Genomic DNA, 15,787 nt, shown 5'->3' with positions numbered 1-15,787 from the left:
CTCTCCCAGAGTTTGATATAGGAAGATAAGAGCAGGATATTCTCTGGTTTATAGTCCCATCTATGTTAGTAGACAGAATGCCACCCTTCTTTCTCCCGGGGTACGAATTATTCCGACTTATTTCTTATTCCAACTTACTTCTGAAGACCACTTTGTGTATGACCTCCACTTTGTTTTTATAAATTCTCTTGATCTCTACTCATTTTTATTTGTAGATCTGGATTTTTTGCTGCAGCTAGTTTCATGTCATATCAACAATGTGAGTTCAATTTTGGAGCAAAACCATTCAAATATCCACCATCCATGAAATTTAGCACTTTTAATGACTACGCCTTCCTCACAGCTGAAGAGAAAATCATTTTGCCAAGGTAAGGAATCAGCAGTGTTGGCCTGTTGCACCCTTAAGGGGGTCTATAACGTAACATTGTAATCCTAGCTCCTGTTCTGGCTTAAAAAGCAGGTCTGTAACAAGCCCTTCTGGGCTGTACTTCACCTTGGACTCAGTGTCCCAAGGCTTGAGAGTGGCTCAGCAGTTTCCAGATGAACCAGAAAATGTCACAGAGTGATGACAGCCCTGCCTGCTGCAACAGAGCCTCCGTAATAGCCCAAGAACCAAAGGGCCTCTTATTTCCCAGCTCAGAGATCTGAGGTTCATTCTGAGAACCCCTCTTCATCTTGTCTTCGTGCCTGACAGGGATTCTGAACTTTAAATTCCTCCTGGTGAAAGTGTGACATAACACCTGTCTCATCTGCCATACCCCATCACTTTGTTATGTAGCCTGTCTTTCTTGGATGTGGCCTATAAATAGGTCTGTCTTCTCACCCACACCCTGAAAGTTCCAACTGATCCGTCTAAGAGTTCCCCTGGAGGCTGACCTTAGTTAAAACTGCTTCAGCATTTAGTTAACCACCCCTGCAAAATTAAACTTTCCAAAAGTCAGATGGCAATAGGCACCAACTGTCAGAAAGTCGTCTTTTATGGGCGGTTTCTGTGTACTCTCTCAGTACTCTTAAGATCTTGGTACCCAAAGTGCAGTATTACTTGGATAAGAACAGAGTTACCGGCTTGGCAGTCCTGTGCTGCATTGGACTTTTGTTTTCTGTGACAGTGACACCAAGACAGAAGTTGTCAGAGACTAACTGAATGACCTGTTTAATGTCAAAGTTTCCTGTTTTACTCATAGGAACAGTATTCTTTTCTGACTTCAGGGTAGGAGATCAGGGCCATGTTTCTACTTGGCATTTTGTAATTTGTTCCATATTGTAAATCCTCTCTGTCTCTACCTCTTCTTCCATTCATTCTTTTTCTTCTTCTTCTTAAACTTTTTATTATCGAAAAATTATTATTATGGAAAACTTCAAATACACATGAAAGAAAAAAAGAATAGCACAGTAAAGCACCATATATGTACACCCACCTCTCGGCTACAAAAGTCGGCCACTCACAGCCACCTGCTTCTCTTACGTTTTCTCGGTAATAGCTCCATTGTCAATTCTGTTTCCCTGGCTGTGGTCCTAGAGGATCCTTGATGAGGCAGAGTATGCCTTCCTGCCATTTCTGTGACGGATTATTCAGCAAATCCTATGGGCTGTACTTTGAGAATATATCCCAACCAACTACTCCTGGTCCCTCTCCCTTCTCCCGCCATGGCCAAAGCCTCCCATTTCCCACCTGGGTTGTTCCTGCCCTCAAACTAGTCTCCCTGTTCCCACCTTAACCCCTTCAGTCTGTTAGGACAGCCTCCAGAACGATTGTTACAACATAAATCAGATCATGTACTTCTCTGCTCAGCACTCTAGTGGCTTCCTCTTTCACTTTAAGGCGAAAGCTTGAATCTCAGCAGACACTGTAGGATTTGTCCCCTCCTCTCCTCCACTACTCCTTAGACCTCTTGCACTCTCCCCTATGCTCCTGCTGCTTCAGCCATCCTGGCCTCCTTGCTGCTCCTGAGACAGACCAGGTCTGCTACTGTAGCCCCAGGGTCTTTGCACTAGAAAGTTCTGCTCTCACAACTCTTCCTGCTACTAGAATGGTCTGACATGTGTTTTCCAATACCACTGAGCAATGAACTTGATTCTGATACCGTCTACCTGGAGATAGCCTCAGACCCCCCTGGAGAAGGGTTCAGTCCTACAGGACTGCCCTTTCCTCCCGCTTTAGATGCCAGTCACAAGTCCAGGTCATGACCTACTCGCTGTAACTGGAAGCTCCCCTGCCCTCCGCCTTTGGTTTGATTAATTTGCTAGAGCTCCCACCACAGAACTCAGGAAAGCAGTTTACTTCTGTGTGTGTGTTATTCTTTGCCAGCTGAGCCACCAGATAAGATGAGAATGATCAGCTTCCTTCATTCTCTGTTTTAGAAAATTATTGTAAGATTGAAATGAGATGTCTCATGTGAAAACGTCACTGAATAGAGCTTAGGGAATACATGGTAGACTCCCATGTACAGAGCATTTTCAGGGCATTTCATATGCATCACTGGTCACTGACCCTATTTATTTGTTGATAAAATGAACTTCCAACTGTGTTTTCTACTCAGGCACAGGCGTCTTGCTCTGTTGAAGCAAGTCAGTATCCGGGAAAACTGCTGCTCCCTGTGTTGTGATGAGGTAGCAGACACGCAGCTGAAGCCATGTGGACACAGGTCAGAGGGTTTGTTTGGTTATTTCCTCTTGTGTACATTACCTTAGACTAAGTTCTACCTGTTCTTGAATTGCTTTTACAGTGTTACCAGTTCCCTAGCTGTTCATCAAGGTTCATAATATCCAAAGTGGGCCGAAGGAGGTTTCAGAGTTTGCTAAGTAGTACCTGGCTGTCTTCCAGAAAGTACCTGAAATAGAAGAAGCTGCTTGATATGGAAGACCCATGTTTTTGTTTTGTTTTACTTTGTTTACTCAGTATTTTATTTTTAACACATTTTTCATCCCAGAATGCAAAAGGCTTAATGCTAATTGCAGGTCTCTTAGGAAATCCCTTTTAGTTTTAGAGCCTTCTCATGTACTTACTCTTTACCCTCCTCAGCATTGAGAGAGCAGCACCACCCTACCATCTAACCACTCTGCAGTTGTAGGAAATGAGGACAGCCTGGATCCTGTAGAACAGAGTGTCTAAACATCAGCAAGAGTAGCAAATAAAGCAGTCCCCTAAAAAGGCCTCGCAACTAAGGTTAGAAGGAGAAAGAGGAGCTGGGCAGTGTGCTGACCTTGGCCTGGCCCAGGCACGTGTGCTGATTATATACAAGCAGTACCTATCCCAGTGTCCCAGACCAGCTCTCTGTAATTTAGCCCATCCCATACGCTGCCTTGCTCTTATTCTTCACAGAGCTTTAGCTACCAGGTCTCCCTTTATCAACTCTGTAGCCCAGAACTCCTCAAGATCTGGGCTTATTCTTCTTTGAGCTCCCTGGCCCTTATTGGTGGTTTGGCACAGAATAAGTGCTCATGAAAGACGGCTAAAATCTAAAAACTTAGAATCAGGTATCTTAAGTATGAGCACAATCCCCACACTAGACATATCCAAAACAAAGTTGGAAGAGCAAATTAAAAGAATTATAAGAAAATCTAGCTCCACTTTCAGCAACAACAGTTTTGTTGAGTAGAGGTTAAGAAAGGAAATCTGGCTAAACTGAATGACATGAGCCACCCCCTAGAATAGACACTGAAAATCTAAACATTCCTACTATTAATACCATGGAAGAAATTGAGATGATTTTCCCCCTTTGCCTTACCCTCTAAAAGCCCAGATGGTTTCACAAGTACATTGTTTCAAACTTTGAGGGAATGGATGAATTCTATATAAACTTCTCAGACCACAGAGAAAATAGCAAAGTCACAATTTTCTTACAAAGCATGCATGTTAATCATACAAAAAGCTGATGAAACACAAAAATGAATGACTGAATATAAACCTAAAAATCCTAAATTATCAGCAGCTAGTACACAGCAACATGACCAAGAGGGTCATTTATTTATTTCAGGAATGCAAGGTTAGTGCAACATAAGAAATCAATGTACTTTCTCAAATGTATTTAATCAAATGTAATCAAATATAATTTCTCAAATAGGCCAAGGGACAATCAAGCAGAGAATTAGCACTTTCCACAAAAATGCTAAAAATTCAATATCTATCTCAAATGAATGACTACTACAAAACAGAAATGGATATATAAATAAAAGTATAAATTAAGGATGGATGGATACTTCCTTTACAATATAAAAAAACATATATATCTCAAACACAAGCATCTTTTTAAGGGGGACACACTGGAAGCCTTCCAAGAGATGCTAGGGGCCAGACAAGGATGCCTGCTGTCAGAACACAGCAGTGAAGACCCAGTGTAACCAAAAATAAATACATTTTTAAAAATTTAAAAAAAAAAAAACCAACCAAAAATAGGGTGAGAAAGAATATGTGTAAAATACCACCTTTAGGGGGAAAAATGTTAATAGTTTCCTCCCAGTATATGAAAAGAATGACACAGTAATGGAACAGAAGGTAGAACTACTTACAAAGAAAAATATATCATAGAGACATTATGTCAAATCTATGGTGAAAGATAGACTGTTCAACAAATGGTACTGGGACAGACAGATAACTGTCTGGGGAAAAAAATAGCATTGTATTTCTACCTACAGAGACACATCTCTGTGCATAGGCTGTATATATCCAGACTTTCTGGAAGAATGCACATGAACTTTTAACTTATTCCTCAGAAAAGGAAGATTGAAGGTCAGAAGTGGAAGAGAGACTTAACTGTTTACATATTTACTTAATGTTTCAGTCATGTGTGATTATTACCCTTTCAGTTAACATGCTCCATTGAGTCAGCACATCGTCAGTCTGACTTTTTGAAGCACTGACCTAACGGGTATCTATGTCTTTCTCCTCAGTGATCTGTGCATGGATTGTGCCTTGCAACTGGAGACCTGCCCATTGTGTCGGAAAGAAATAGTGACTAGAGTCAGACAGATTTCTCATATCTCATGACACACGTGAAGAGGCCTCATGGACTTATTTCTACTCAATTTCAGCCAATGTTGAAAAGAAAAACAGAGAAAAAAATCTCTAATCAGTTGTATGCACATTGAAACTTATAGCCATGGCCAGATTTTATGCTAAAAAAATGATAGTTTATCAAAGACAAAATTCTCCTAGAATCTAACCCAACCTGCCAGCCCTGAGAAATTCCTTTTGAGGCCAAGGAAAGCTGAATGCCAGTAGCTAGGCCTGTGGTAATTCCATGAAAAGTAATAAGAGACAGTGCCCTCCTGAATGCTGAAACCACACTGGATTTCTCCAGGTTGGGTTCATTTGGTTGTGTAACACAGGATGTTTTGTCTCATATTCTAAAGTTTTTATTTTGGGCAGAAGTCATTATGAAGAAGTAAATGACAGCATTTCTGGGTTAAACATAACTTCCCATTGGTCAGAGAGCCACTGGTATGTTAAGCATGGATACTGCACTGCAAGACTTGAAGCTGTAAAACTAGAATCCCACAGGTCAATACTACAAGCAACATGGAGGGCCTGAAAGAAGGTGCACAGACTGTAGACAAAAAAACAAACCCCAATTTTTGATATTTCAGTGATTCCAAAGAACATTCTAATTTTTTTTTTTAACTGCAGAAAATTGGTGGTATTTTCACATTCATGATGTTTCTATCCAATTTCAGTACCCACATTTTGTGAGGAAAAAATGTTTTAACAATGCAGGAGGAATTCTTAAATTAATTGCAATGTTAGACTGGAGAAAATTTGGTATTTAGGGTATTTTTAAGGTACCATCAAATCAGGTCTTTTTGGTTTTTGTTTAAAATAATTTTTTAAAATCAGTATTGTTTTTGGAAGTAATATACTTTGAAACTCTTGAACTAATAGTCTCAAAAACTCTTAGAGGACAGTCTGAGAGCACGTATTCCTGTTGTTTAAAATAAATACATGTTTTTGAATAGTAAATTCAGTCATGGATTGTTGACTATGTCTTCATCAAAAGTGTTATTCCCTCTCAGGGTCTCTGGTGAAGACCTTCAAGAGTTTGGTTTTTTCTCCCAGAAAATTGGAAGGTAGAATTGTAAATTCATAGAACTTATTTTATAATGGTGTACCTCAGCAGCTGCCTTTCAATTTATGCCAAGTCCTTACTGAGTTTATACTTGAATAGTAAATATGTCTTCTCAGTTTTACAATGTCTTAAATTCAATGCACATTTTTTTCTTCCTTCCCCACCCTTTCTTGTTTGTAGTTCATTAAATCGTCCTATTACCGAGCTGATTTCCTTCCTGGCCGTACTTGTTGGGGTGCTGGATTTTTTTCCATGTCTTTAGTCTTCCATAAATTCAAATATATATATAAATATATATATATATATATATGTTCTCTTCTTTAGCTTGTGGTAAATACAGTAATTTGCATTGAATAAATAAAACATTTGTTGCCTTTTTTGACTTAATTTTTCACAACTTTCATTGGTGCCTGCTGCTAAGCTTCCAAGATATTATACTCAGGTTTATCCTTTCCAGGTTAGGATAGAATCAAGTATTAGAATTCAGAAGCAAGGCTAATCACTCTTTCATCCAGCAAACCTTTACTGGACACCTAATATGTCTCGGGCACTGCAACTATGTGGTATACAAAAACAGATCTGTTTGTAGAGCTGACGTCGGTAGTGGGGAGAAAACTATGTTTTTCCTTACTATAATAAATTGTTGAGTGCTTTGAGAAAGAGCACTAATTCCTTCCCCTAATTCAGATGAGGGGAAGGAGAGAAACCTCACTGAAGGAGTAACATTAATTATAAAGAAAGGAGGAAGTAGGACCTAGGGATATAGCCAGGCAGAGGCTGAAGATATTGAGCCAGTTTCTGGTCTCAGGCGGTTGAGTGACTGGCAGCTTCCACTTCCTGTCTCTTGAAATATTTGTTCTTGGACCTAGCTACCATGGTGTGGGAAAACCCAAATATCCATGAGAAGACTTACATGGAGAGGAACTGAGACAGCCCCCTACCCCTTAGGTCCTCTGTTCAACATCCACAACTGAGCCATTCCAGCCAAAACTAATTTGAGTAAGCTTCTTGGAAGAGGTTTCTCGAGCCCAATCCCAGCTACCCCCAACTGATGCCAAGTAGAACAGAAACAAACTGTCCCTACCAAGTCCTGTCCACATTACAGATTACTGAGCAAAATAATTTCTTTTTTTTTTAAGCCAGGAAGTTTTGTGTGGCTAGTAACAGCATTAGATAACCAGAATAGATGGAATCAAGTTTCCTTCTCTGCTCTGATCCCATGTATTAACTCGGGCTGGTTATTTACCAAACCTTTCTGAATGCCTGCTTTCTACTTGGTACTAAACAGAGATAGTACTTCTGAGAACTGATCTCATCCTAGATATCTCATCCTAGATACAACTGTGTCATGGTAACGAGTTTAGTTCCACACTCCACTGATAGCTATTTTATGTTCATTTAAAGATATCCATTCAGGCTGGCCATCTGACCCACAGATCAAACATGAACCATATCTAAAATGTACCACACATTTGGCCAAAAAATAAAGTGCAACCGAAAAGACAACAATGTCTAGTGATCCAATCAGAGAACAGGTCTAGGGTACCCTTTTGTAAAATTGGGCAGTTTCAGAGGGGCTTATCCTGGAGGAGAGTTACCTGATTGCGTTGCTCAAAGTGGTTCTGTCAACGTTACTTTTGCCTAGTTACCGAAGAAACGAGTTATTGCCGAATAATCTTTTTTTATGTCAATGTTTATGATGTAAATTACAAGACATCCACTTCTTGCGGTGGGGCTGGCTTTGGTAGCTGTCTCTTGGTAGTTCCACGAGAGGGAGCAACTGTCTTGAAAATCAAATGTCTGCACTATCTGGCTCAAAAGCTAAGGGATTGACTCTGAAAAGATTTTCGATTTACAGTGCTCTTAAAACCAATTTGAATGACTTAGTCTTCTTAAATCTTGTAATTCATTCTCCATTAGCAAGTGGGGAAATCAAGGCTCTCTCGGCTTCTATTCCTTCCTCTTCACATTGGGTACATCTTGGGTTTAATCGCCCGACAGCGTGAGTATACGTCTGTGAGCCCCAGACCTGGATGCGCCCAGTTTCCTCTCGCTACCCTCCATCCCTTTGCCTCACTTCCTCTCCCTATCTTTGTCCCGCCCCTGGTTTGTGGTAACGCAGACCTGTGATTGGTTGCTGGGAGCCCCGAGGCGGTGGAAGGGTCTCGGTGGCCATGGTGACGGTAGGCGGGGCGTGGTAACTGACGCCGGACCCAGCGGCGGTAGCGGTGAGTTTAGCTAGGCCTGGTAGGGCTGGGAGTCTCGTCCGGCGTGTGGCCGCAGCCGGGAAGCCTGAGGCCGGGGCGTCGCACGCAGGCGCTACCCGCCTGGGCTGTGAGCCGGCCGCGGCCTCGGCGGCGAGGCCTCCCGGATGCCGGGTGGAGCTCTGCGGTGCAGAGCAGAGGCTGCGCCCGGGCCGCAGGCAAGGGTAGAAGGCCAACGGGTCCGCTCTCCGACGCGCGGTGGATGCGGCGGCGGCGGCGATGGACGCCCTAGAGGAAGAGAGCTTCGCCCTGTCCTTGTGAGTCACGCCGCCCGAGCCCGGGAGACTGAAGGCCGGGGCTCCTGGCTCTTGGCCTAGGCCTCCGCCCTGCGAAACCAGTGCCCTCAGTGGGGGTGGGAAACCAACAAGACTCCCCCCACACCACCCCACCCCACCCCACCCCAGTTCCCGCTGTGGACTCTGCCGCTGCGGCGACCGCGGGGTTTCAGGCGCGGAGAACAGGAGCGCAGCGTGGTGTCGCGCGACGATACACGCCTCTGTCACAATCCCCCGGTCTCCAGTCCTTAGTCGTCAGCAAAACCTGGTGGGTTTGAGTGGCCGAGGCCCGCCCGACCGCGGGTCAGAAGATTCGCCACCGCCACCACCACACCACCACCACCCCCTGGGACTCTAACTGCCCCTCCCCACCCCGGCCTGTGTGTTGACCGCACCAGGTTTACGCCCGCCCACAAGTAGATTGGTGTGGGGTGATAGTGAAGATGCGGTGAGTAGAAGCCACAGGAAATAAATGTGAGGAGACTTAAAATGTCTGATGTGAGCCTTGACCCCTTTTATTTGTCCCTTTGTGACTCCTGTGTCCCATCAGTTTCCTGAGAGTAGATACACTACATTAAACTTTGACGTCACGGGTGTGTAAAATGTGTTTTCTTCAGCGTGCAAAAGCTAGATTAAACAGTAAATCATTCTTAATTGTTGAGGCCGGGTGATGGAGAATTCATTTGAAAAGGGCCATAGTACATTTTGGGGGCGGGGGGGAGGAGGAATTAGGCTGAAACAGTACCTAATCCAGGTCTATTTTTCAGCTCTTCCGCCTCTGATGCAGAATTTGATGCTGTGGTTGGATATTTAGAGGACATTATCATGGGTAAGCTTCCCAACTCCAGCTCTTTAGTTTTTAGACTCTCATATTTAACGACATTGAAATCCACTTGGAGAGTTAATTTTTAAAAAGAGAGAAAACATCATGCTGCATATAATGTTTAATGTGGCATACTGAAATACGAAGTAAGCCGTCCTGTGGTTTGCCTCTAAAGGCATACAGCACCTACTCCTGAAAATAATTGATTACCATAGATTCAGTCCCCGGAAGGGACTCATTCAGGTAACAGGGCACCTTGGAGTTATGGGGCTTATGGCAAAACTTCACCAAATATTAACTACTTTATTTCAGAGAGTAAGAGCGGTTTTTAGTCTTGAGTCTTAATATTTTTGTGACATACAGCAGTGTAATAGCGTAACCATAGCACACATGTCCATGAGGAACAAGGTGTCATGCTTCAGCTGGTTCCATATTTTCCTAGGTCCTGAGTTCATATTTGTGGATTCATTTGGGCTTCCCTGGCCGCTTAGCTGGTAATGAATCCCCCTGCAATGTGGGAGACCTGGGTTCGATCCCTGGATTGGGAAGATCCCCTGGAGAAGGGAAAGGCTACCCACTCCAGTATTCTGCCCTGGAGTATGCCATGGACTGTATAGTCCATGAGGTCGCAAAGATTTGGACACCACTGAGCAACTTTTACTTTGGCATACATAGGTCCTGCTAAGTAACAGGCATCTGTCATCTAAGACAAATATGTGGGAGAGAAAAACTTGAAAAAAATCTCTTGTATGGGTGACTTTGGAAAAGAACACTGTTGTTATAGTGTTATTAGCTGTATTTCTTAGTCTTGTTTAGTGAAAATCACTTGACCCAGTTTTGTACCTTTGGGTCCTATAAAGGTTCATGACCTTAACTCCTAAATACAGATGAAGATACACCATTAAGGTCCCATGTTGATCAGAGGATTCCTGGGGAATGCTGAGAAATACCTGGAGTTCTTTTGGCCTCTACAAGAACCCTGTGTGCAGTGAGGGAAATGAGCTTTCTGAAAGCCCAGGGCATTTATTCCTAAGTCTAGGCCATTTGTGAAGCATTCCTTTTGTTTTTGGAAATGATATTCTATTTGGTTGTTGAAATTCCCTAAGCCCTGGTAAGTGTTTGCTATGAATCAGTCGCTATACATGAATCCTCATCTAAATGCCACCTAGCAATCTTTTATGATAGGTACTCTGAAGTTGAAGCTGAAGCAACTGGGACTCAGAGAAATTAACCTGCCCAAGGTTACGCAGTGTTAGTGGCTGAGGTGGGATTTAAACTCCGGTAGTCTAGCCTCTGTCAGAGCCTGTCCATCTAATCACTACACTGTTCTTACCACTGCAGCTGAATTTAAGAGAACCATTTGTGGAGTTCCCAAGCCAGCCTGCCCGTGTGGCTGTGTTTGAAATGGACTAGAGGGTGGTTGCACACAGTGTGAAGGCCCTTAATGCCACCAAACTTTACACTTAACACCTTCAGCTTTCCCTCTGCTAAAGGTTGGCCATTTAGAAAGCAGTTCTGCTGCCATTTAATTCCTGCATGTTAAAAAGAATATATGTTTCCTATTGCGATTCAGATGATGAGTTCCAGTTATTACAGAGGAATTTCATGGACAAGTACTACCAGGAGTTTGAAGACACGGAAGAGAATAAGCTTACCTACACACCTATTTTTAATGAATACGTAAGTGGGTTCCTATTTCTCTTACTGGAGATTAGGATTTCTTTGAAATATGAACTTAGGATTTCTTTAAAATATGAATTTAGAATCAAATAATGTTGAAATCTGCTCAACTTTTAGAATCTGCCACCAGCACCCTGCTAGGAAGTCTAATTAGAATTGGGTTTAATCTTCATCACCTATTGTTTTCTTTTGCATAGTTCTTGGAGCTGTTTTCCAAATAGTTAATGATCTCATCTATTTTAAAAACATGGTTGACTTTATCATAATCCTACTTTCAGTTACAGTATATGGGTTCACCATACCTTGCACTTACATACTTTTGACCTTTCAGCTTTCACACACTTTTTCCTTACTACATAATTCAATCAAGTATGCATGACTGTTAGATAAAGTGAAAACCAAGACCCAGATCACTAACTAGTTGGTGGCAAAACCAAACTAGAACCCAGGAACCTTGGCTCTGGACCCTTGGGTCTTTGCATATGCCAAGGCCCTGTGCAGCCTCCTGTTAGGATCTCATCTGTCTGAGACGTTTGAACCTCTAGGACTTAATTCCTTGAATGCAAAAGTGTGGTAGAGCTGGTGAAAGTTTCTTAAGCCAGGCCTCCGCTTTTAACAGATCTGTGATTGCCTTTCAGTGTATGCTTTTTCATCTGTTTCCACGGATTCTATCTACCCAGGCAGAAAAGCCCCCACTTACTTCACTCTTCATTTCGTACCATGGGGGGTGGGAGCCCTTCTGCTCTCTTAACCCTACCCACCTGGGAGCATTCCTCTCATTGCAATGTCATTACCTGCATACACCTCTCCCCTGGAGGGCCGAGGGCAGGGGGTGGGATGAGCTCAGTGAAGAGAGGAGCTGGGTTTGGGTTCTCTCTGGTGCCCCCAGCGCTCAGCGGGGAGCCAGGCACACAGAAATGTTTGCAAAGGGCTAGAGAACAGGCTTTCTGAAAAGAAGTTTTACTGTTACAGATTTCTTTGGTAGAAAAGTATATAGAAGAACAGCTGTTGGAGCGGATTCCTGGATTTAACATGGCGGCTTTCACTACAACTTTACAGTGAGTTGAACTTGACTTTTTATACTTCTTGGTACCCTGCTCCTCCTCAACTCTGAAAATTCATAGACCCTCCTTTTTCTTCCCCCTAGTGCTTGAACATCAAGCTTCAGAGCACTTGGTGGTTAGGTCCTGGGTGGGAGGCCCTCCATACCTTTGAAGGAAATCTCAAGGAGATGGTCTGTGTCATCAGTTGTTCATGAAGCAACCACCCTTTTCCTTCTCAGGCACCATAAAGATGAAGTGGCCGGTGACATTTTTGACATGCTCCTCACATTTACGGATTTTCTGGCTTTTAAAGAAATGTTTCTGGACTACCGAGCAGTAAGTCCTTCTTGTCTGTTATGCCACACTGAACCACTTAGAAAATTCCAGGTGGACCTGTCAGGCACAAACCATCCTCTGTGCTCCCCACTGTAAGACTGGCCAGTGTCAGCCAGACAGCGAGCAACATACCGGCAGAGCAGCCGCTGTCCCCCACTGGCTGGGGCCCGGGGTGCTTATGAAGAATTACACATTCATAGTTTTGGTGAAACCAAAGGTCCCAGGCACCTTACAGGGTCCATGTATAATCAAAATGACAAAGCCAAAAAACAAGTCTTAATTGCCTTGCCTTTCTTGTAACGCAGGATCTTAATAGGAGAAGGAAATATTTTTCATTGAAGAGAGGTGTTTTTTGTTTTGTTTGTATTGACCTTGCTGCTTGGCACACGGGATCTTGGTTCTCCCAACCAGGGATCAAACCCATGCTACCTGCAGTGGGGTCTTAACCACTGGACCTCCAGGGTCCAGTGTACCCTGAGAGGTACATTTTTTGAGTGACCAGTGCTGAACAAAAATGCAAAATCACATCCTCCCTCTTCCTATGTGCTCCCTGGTGGCCCACCCTAAACATCTCCCTCCCCGATCAGAGCTAGAAAGGACTTTCTTCTGTCCCTTGCCTCTTAACATTGTGGTGTTCTCTTGTAGGAAAAAGAAGGCCGGGGACTGGACTTGAGCAGTGGTTTAGTGGTGACGTCACTGTGCAGATCATCTTCTGTGCCAGCCTCTCAGAACAATCTGCGGCCCTAGGTCTCACCTTCAGGCTCCGGGCTCTTCCTGGACGTCACCAGCTCAACAGACTGGGAGAGGCTTTGGCTAATGATGTCAGAATACATTTTGGAAAGACTGACTCTTCTGCAACTCTTCATTAATGTTAAGTATTGATGGGTCAGAAGACAAATTACCTGACCTTTCTGGCACAAGACATTCTTGGTTTTGGTAACCCTAGTACTCCTCCCCGAGTAGACCCCTCTCTCAGGCTTCGGAGTCTGGCTCCTGCAGCAAACCCGAGTCCAGCATTCAACCTGGGATGCCTGTCCCCAGCATTCATGTCAGGGTGTCTGTGTTGGGAAAATTTACCATCATCAACCCTTGGCCCAGCAGGCCTCACATGTCCCAGGAGGCTTTTCATGCACCCACAGCTGATCACGGTTTGAGTCCTACAGCCTCAGTGGGGGTTTTGACTGGGAGTATTTATCTAGGAGTTAACTGCAGCTAGCTGCCCATCTCAAGATTTCTGAAAATCCTACCATCACAGCTAGTAGGAATCAACTTAGAGATTTCCTTTACCTAAAAGCTACATGTGAAAATCAAATCCTAGTCTTACATGTGCAGTCTTTTTACCACTGTCTTCTACAGGTCCAGATGTAGTCCCATTGTTTTCATAACCCTCGTTTGTGCGTTTTTGAAAAAATATTTTTTATAGATGAATACTCAGGCTAACCTAGTGGATACAATCTTGGAACTTCCATGATTACCCACTTCAAGATCAAAGTATTATATGCTGTGTGCTTTTTAGCTGTTAGTGCTATGAAAGCTAAAATGCTTTCTACCTTGGTCCATTTTACTGGGTGCCAGTGAATGTATGCTGGAAGTAGTCTAAAATATATCCTTTTCTTAGAGCATGTTCGCGTTTGTGCAGGTTTGCTTAAAACCCTTTCTGTGTAAATCAGCTCCTTAGGTTTGGGGTAGGAGCTCTGCACTTCCTTCTTGGCTGTCAAAATAATCCTACCAAGATAGTGTTCCATGGTCTAGCTTAGCACAAGTAGGAGATAGCAAACAGCTTTACTGGTCATCTGCTTAGATTCAGTACATTGTCTTACTATAGTGTTGGATGGGACATTACTGGCCGGAAAACATGGGTGAAAGGAAAAATGTAGTAGTTCAATTCCAATGTGTATTTAGTTTTTTTTTTATTTTTAAAGTAAAAATAGGAATCTCTACTAACTTTTCAGTTGACTCTTTTGGTTTTAAAAGATGAGCTATAGGCTGTGTGTTTTTCTGTACCGACATGGCACTTATTAAATACTTTTGTACCATGAGTAGAATTTGAGGTGTTTTGCATAAACCATCTTTCTAAATGAGCCAATCCCTGTGTACTATTGCTGCTGCCATCAAGTTATCAGAGCTTTGGTCTTTTGAGCCAAAGGCTTCCTTAAACACTGACTCTCCTGGCCTTGCTTACCCTTCTTGCTCTTTTTATAAATGAGACTGCCCATCACAGGCTGCGCATGTTGGAAGCACTTGATGAAGACTCTGCTGATCAGTCTAGGTGAGAAAAAGCAAGTGGACAAATCCAAAGGTGAAATTATGAAAAGTGAACAAGAAAGGCAGATGGGTTTTTTTTCTCCTTTTCCACTCAGAAAAAAGCAGGCAAGCCTGCTGTAGCTTCCTATTAGGAAATAGACTTTCTGATTAAAAAAAAAAAACTTACTAGAATTCTTTCTCTGTCCACTCCAGAACTTATATCATCATGTGCCACCTTTAGAGGGGCTCAGGTATCTCTTCTCTTCCAAGGAGATGGTTGTTCTGTGGAAGAAAAGCTATGACTAACCTAGACAGCGTTATTAAAAAGCTAGACATTACTTGGCTGACAGAGGTCCATATAGTCAAAGCTATGGTTTTTCTAGTAGTCATGTATGGATGTGAGAGCTGGACCCTTAAGAAGACTGAACACCAAAGAATTGATGCTTTTGATCTAAGGTGTTAGAGGAGATTCTTGAGAGTCCCTTGGACAGCAAGGAGATCAAACCAGTCAATCCTGAAGGAAATCAACCCTGAATATTCATTGAGAAGACTGATGCTGAAGCTTCAATACTTTGGCCGCCTGATGCAGAGACTCATTGGAAAAGACCTTGGGGCTGGGAAAGATTGAGGGCAGGAGGAGAAGGGGACAACAAAGGATGAGATGGTTGGATGGCATCACTGACCCAATGGACATGAGTTTGAGCAAACTCTGGGAGATAGTGAAGGACAGGAAAGCCTGGCATGCTGCAGTCTGTGGGGTCACAGAGTCAGACACAGCTGAGCAACTGCATCAGGCCTGGCCAGCATGAGAAAGCCCAGTGTTTGGCCCCAGCTTCGGGGGACACTTGCCTCTTCCTATAGCTTAGGCCTCAGCCCTGGGCAGCACTGTTCACCCACACAGCAGGGGCTGAGGACTTGAGGGGAGCATCAGCCTGAACCACAAGGTAGTTGTTTGACAAAGCATGTTAACATCTTTGCCCAAAGAAGCTGTTTCAGGGTGTCAGAAGCCTAGCTGAGGATTTTGTTTTCTCTTAAGCCTCAAAATAGGTCGGTCCTCCTT

General features: G+C 43.3%; 2 protein-coding genes and 1 long non-coding RNA gene across 5 annotated transcripts in view; 2 read left to right on the top strand and 1 right to left on the bottom strand.

Moving 5' to 3' along the window:
* RSPRY1 (ring finger and SPRY domain containing 1) overlaps positions 1 to 6,449 on the top strand; it is a 35,116-nt gene extending 28,667 nt beyond the window's left edge. For both annotated transcript variants that reach the window (XM_020903795.2, XM_020903796.2), the window contains exons 13-15: positions 216 to 368; positions 2,541 to 2,645; positions 4,891 to 6,449. In XM_020903795.2, coding sequence (XP_020759454.1) covers positions 216 to 368; positions 2,541 to 2,645; positions 4,891 to 4,987 — 355 coding nt within the window. In that variant the 3' untranslated portion in view covers positions 4,988 to 6,449. The remainder of the gene's footprint in view (positions 1 to 215; positions 369 to 2,540; positions 2,646 to 4,890) is intronic.
* Positions 2,568 to 8,180, bottom strand: LOC139029913 (uncharacterized). Its single transcript, XR_011482211.1, has 2 exons — positions 7,661 to 8,180; positions 2,568 to 2,831 (listed from the first exon to the last, which is right to left on the bottom strand). It is a non-coding gene; the product is annotated as an uncharacterized lncRNA (long non-coding RNA).
* Positions 8,181 to 8,284: 104 nt separating this feature from the next.
* ARL2BP (ARF like GTPase 2 binding protein) lies at positions 8,285 to 14,522 on the top strand. Of its 2 annotated transcripts, none has more exons than XM_020903805.2 (6): positions 8,285 to 8,583; positions 9,369 to 9,430; positions 10,998 to 11,104; positions 12,077 to 12,162; positions 12,387 to 12,483; positions 13,129 to 14,522. In XM_020903805.2, the coding sequence occupies exons 1-6, from the start codon at positions 8,546 to 8,548 to the stop codon at positions 13,228 to 13,230; spliced, it is 492 nt and encodes a 163-aa protein (XP_020759464.1). In that variant the 5' UTR covers positions 8,285 to 8,545; the 3' UTR covers positions 13,231 to 14,522. The 2 variants fall into 2 exon arrangements, with proteins under 2 accessions (XP_020759464.1, XP_020759465.1); XM_020903806.2 differs by lacking the exon at positions 8,285 to 8,583 and adding an exon at positions 8,856 to 9,049.
* Positions 14,523 to 15,787: the final 1,265 nt, after the last annotated feature.

Source organism: Odocoileus virginianus, chromosome 20, assembly GCF_023699985.2.
Source record: "Odocoileus virginianus isolate 20LAN1187 ecotype Illinois chromosome 20, Ovbor_1.2, whole genome shotgun sequence".
NCBI lineage: Eukaryota > Metazoa > Chordata > Mammalia > Artiodactyla > Cervidae > Odocoileus > Odocoileus virginianus.
The sequence above is the reverse complement of the archived record's forward strand: the minus strand, read 5'-3'. Positions and strand labels throughout refer to the sequence as shown.

What these genes read in the sequence shown, in the direction of transcription:
- ARL2BP (XM_020903805.2), top strand. Translation starts at nt 8,546, where the DNA reads ATGGACGCCCTAGAGGAAGAGAGCTTCGCCCTGTCCTT. An exon ending in GAGAGCTTCGCCCTGTCCTT is followed by an intron (nt 8,584 to 9,368) that starts GTGAGTCACGCC and finishes TCTATTTTTCAG; the next exon opens with CTCTTCCGCCTCTGATGCAG. An exon ending in TGTTTCTGGACTACCGAGCA is followed by an intron (nt 12,484 to 13,128) that starts GTAAGTCCTTCT and finishes GTTCTCTTGTAG; the next exon opens with GAAAAAGAAGGCCGGGGACT.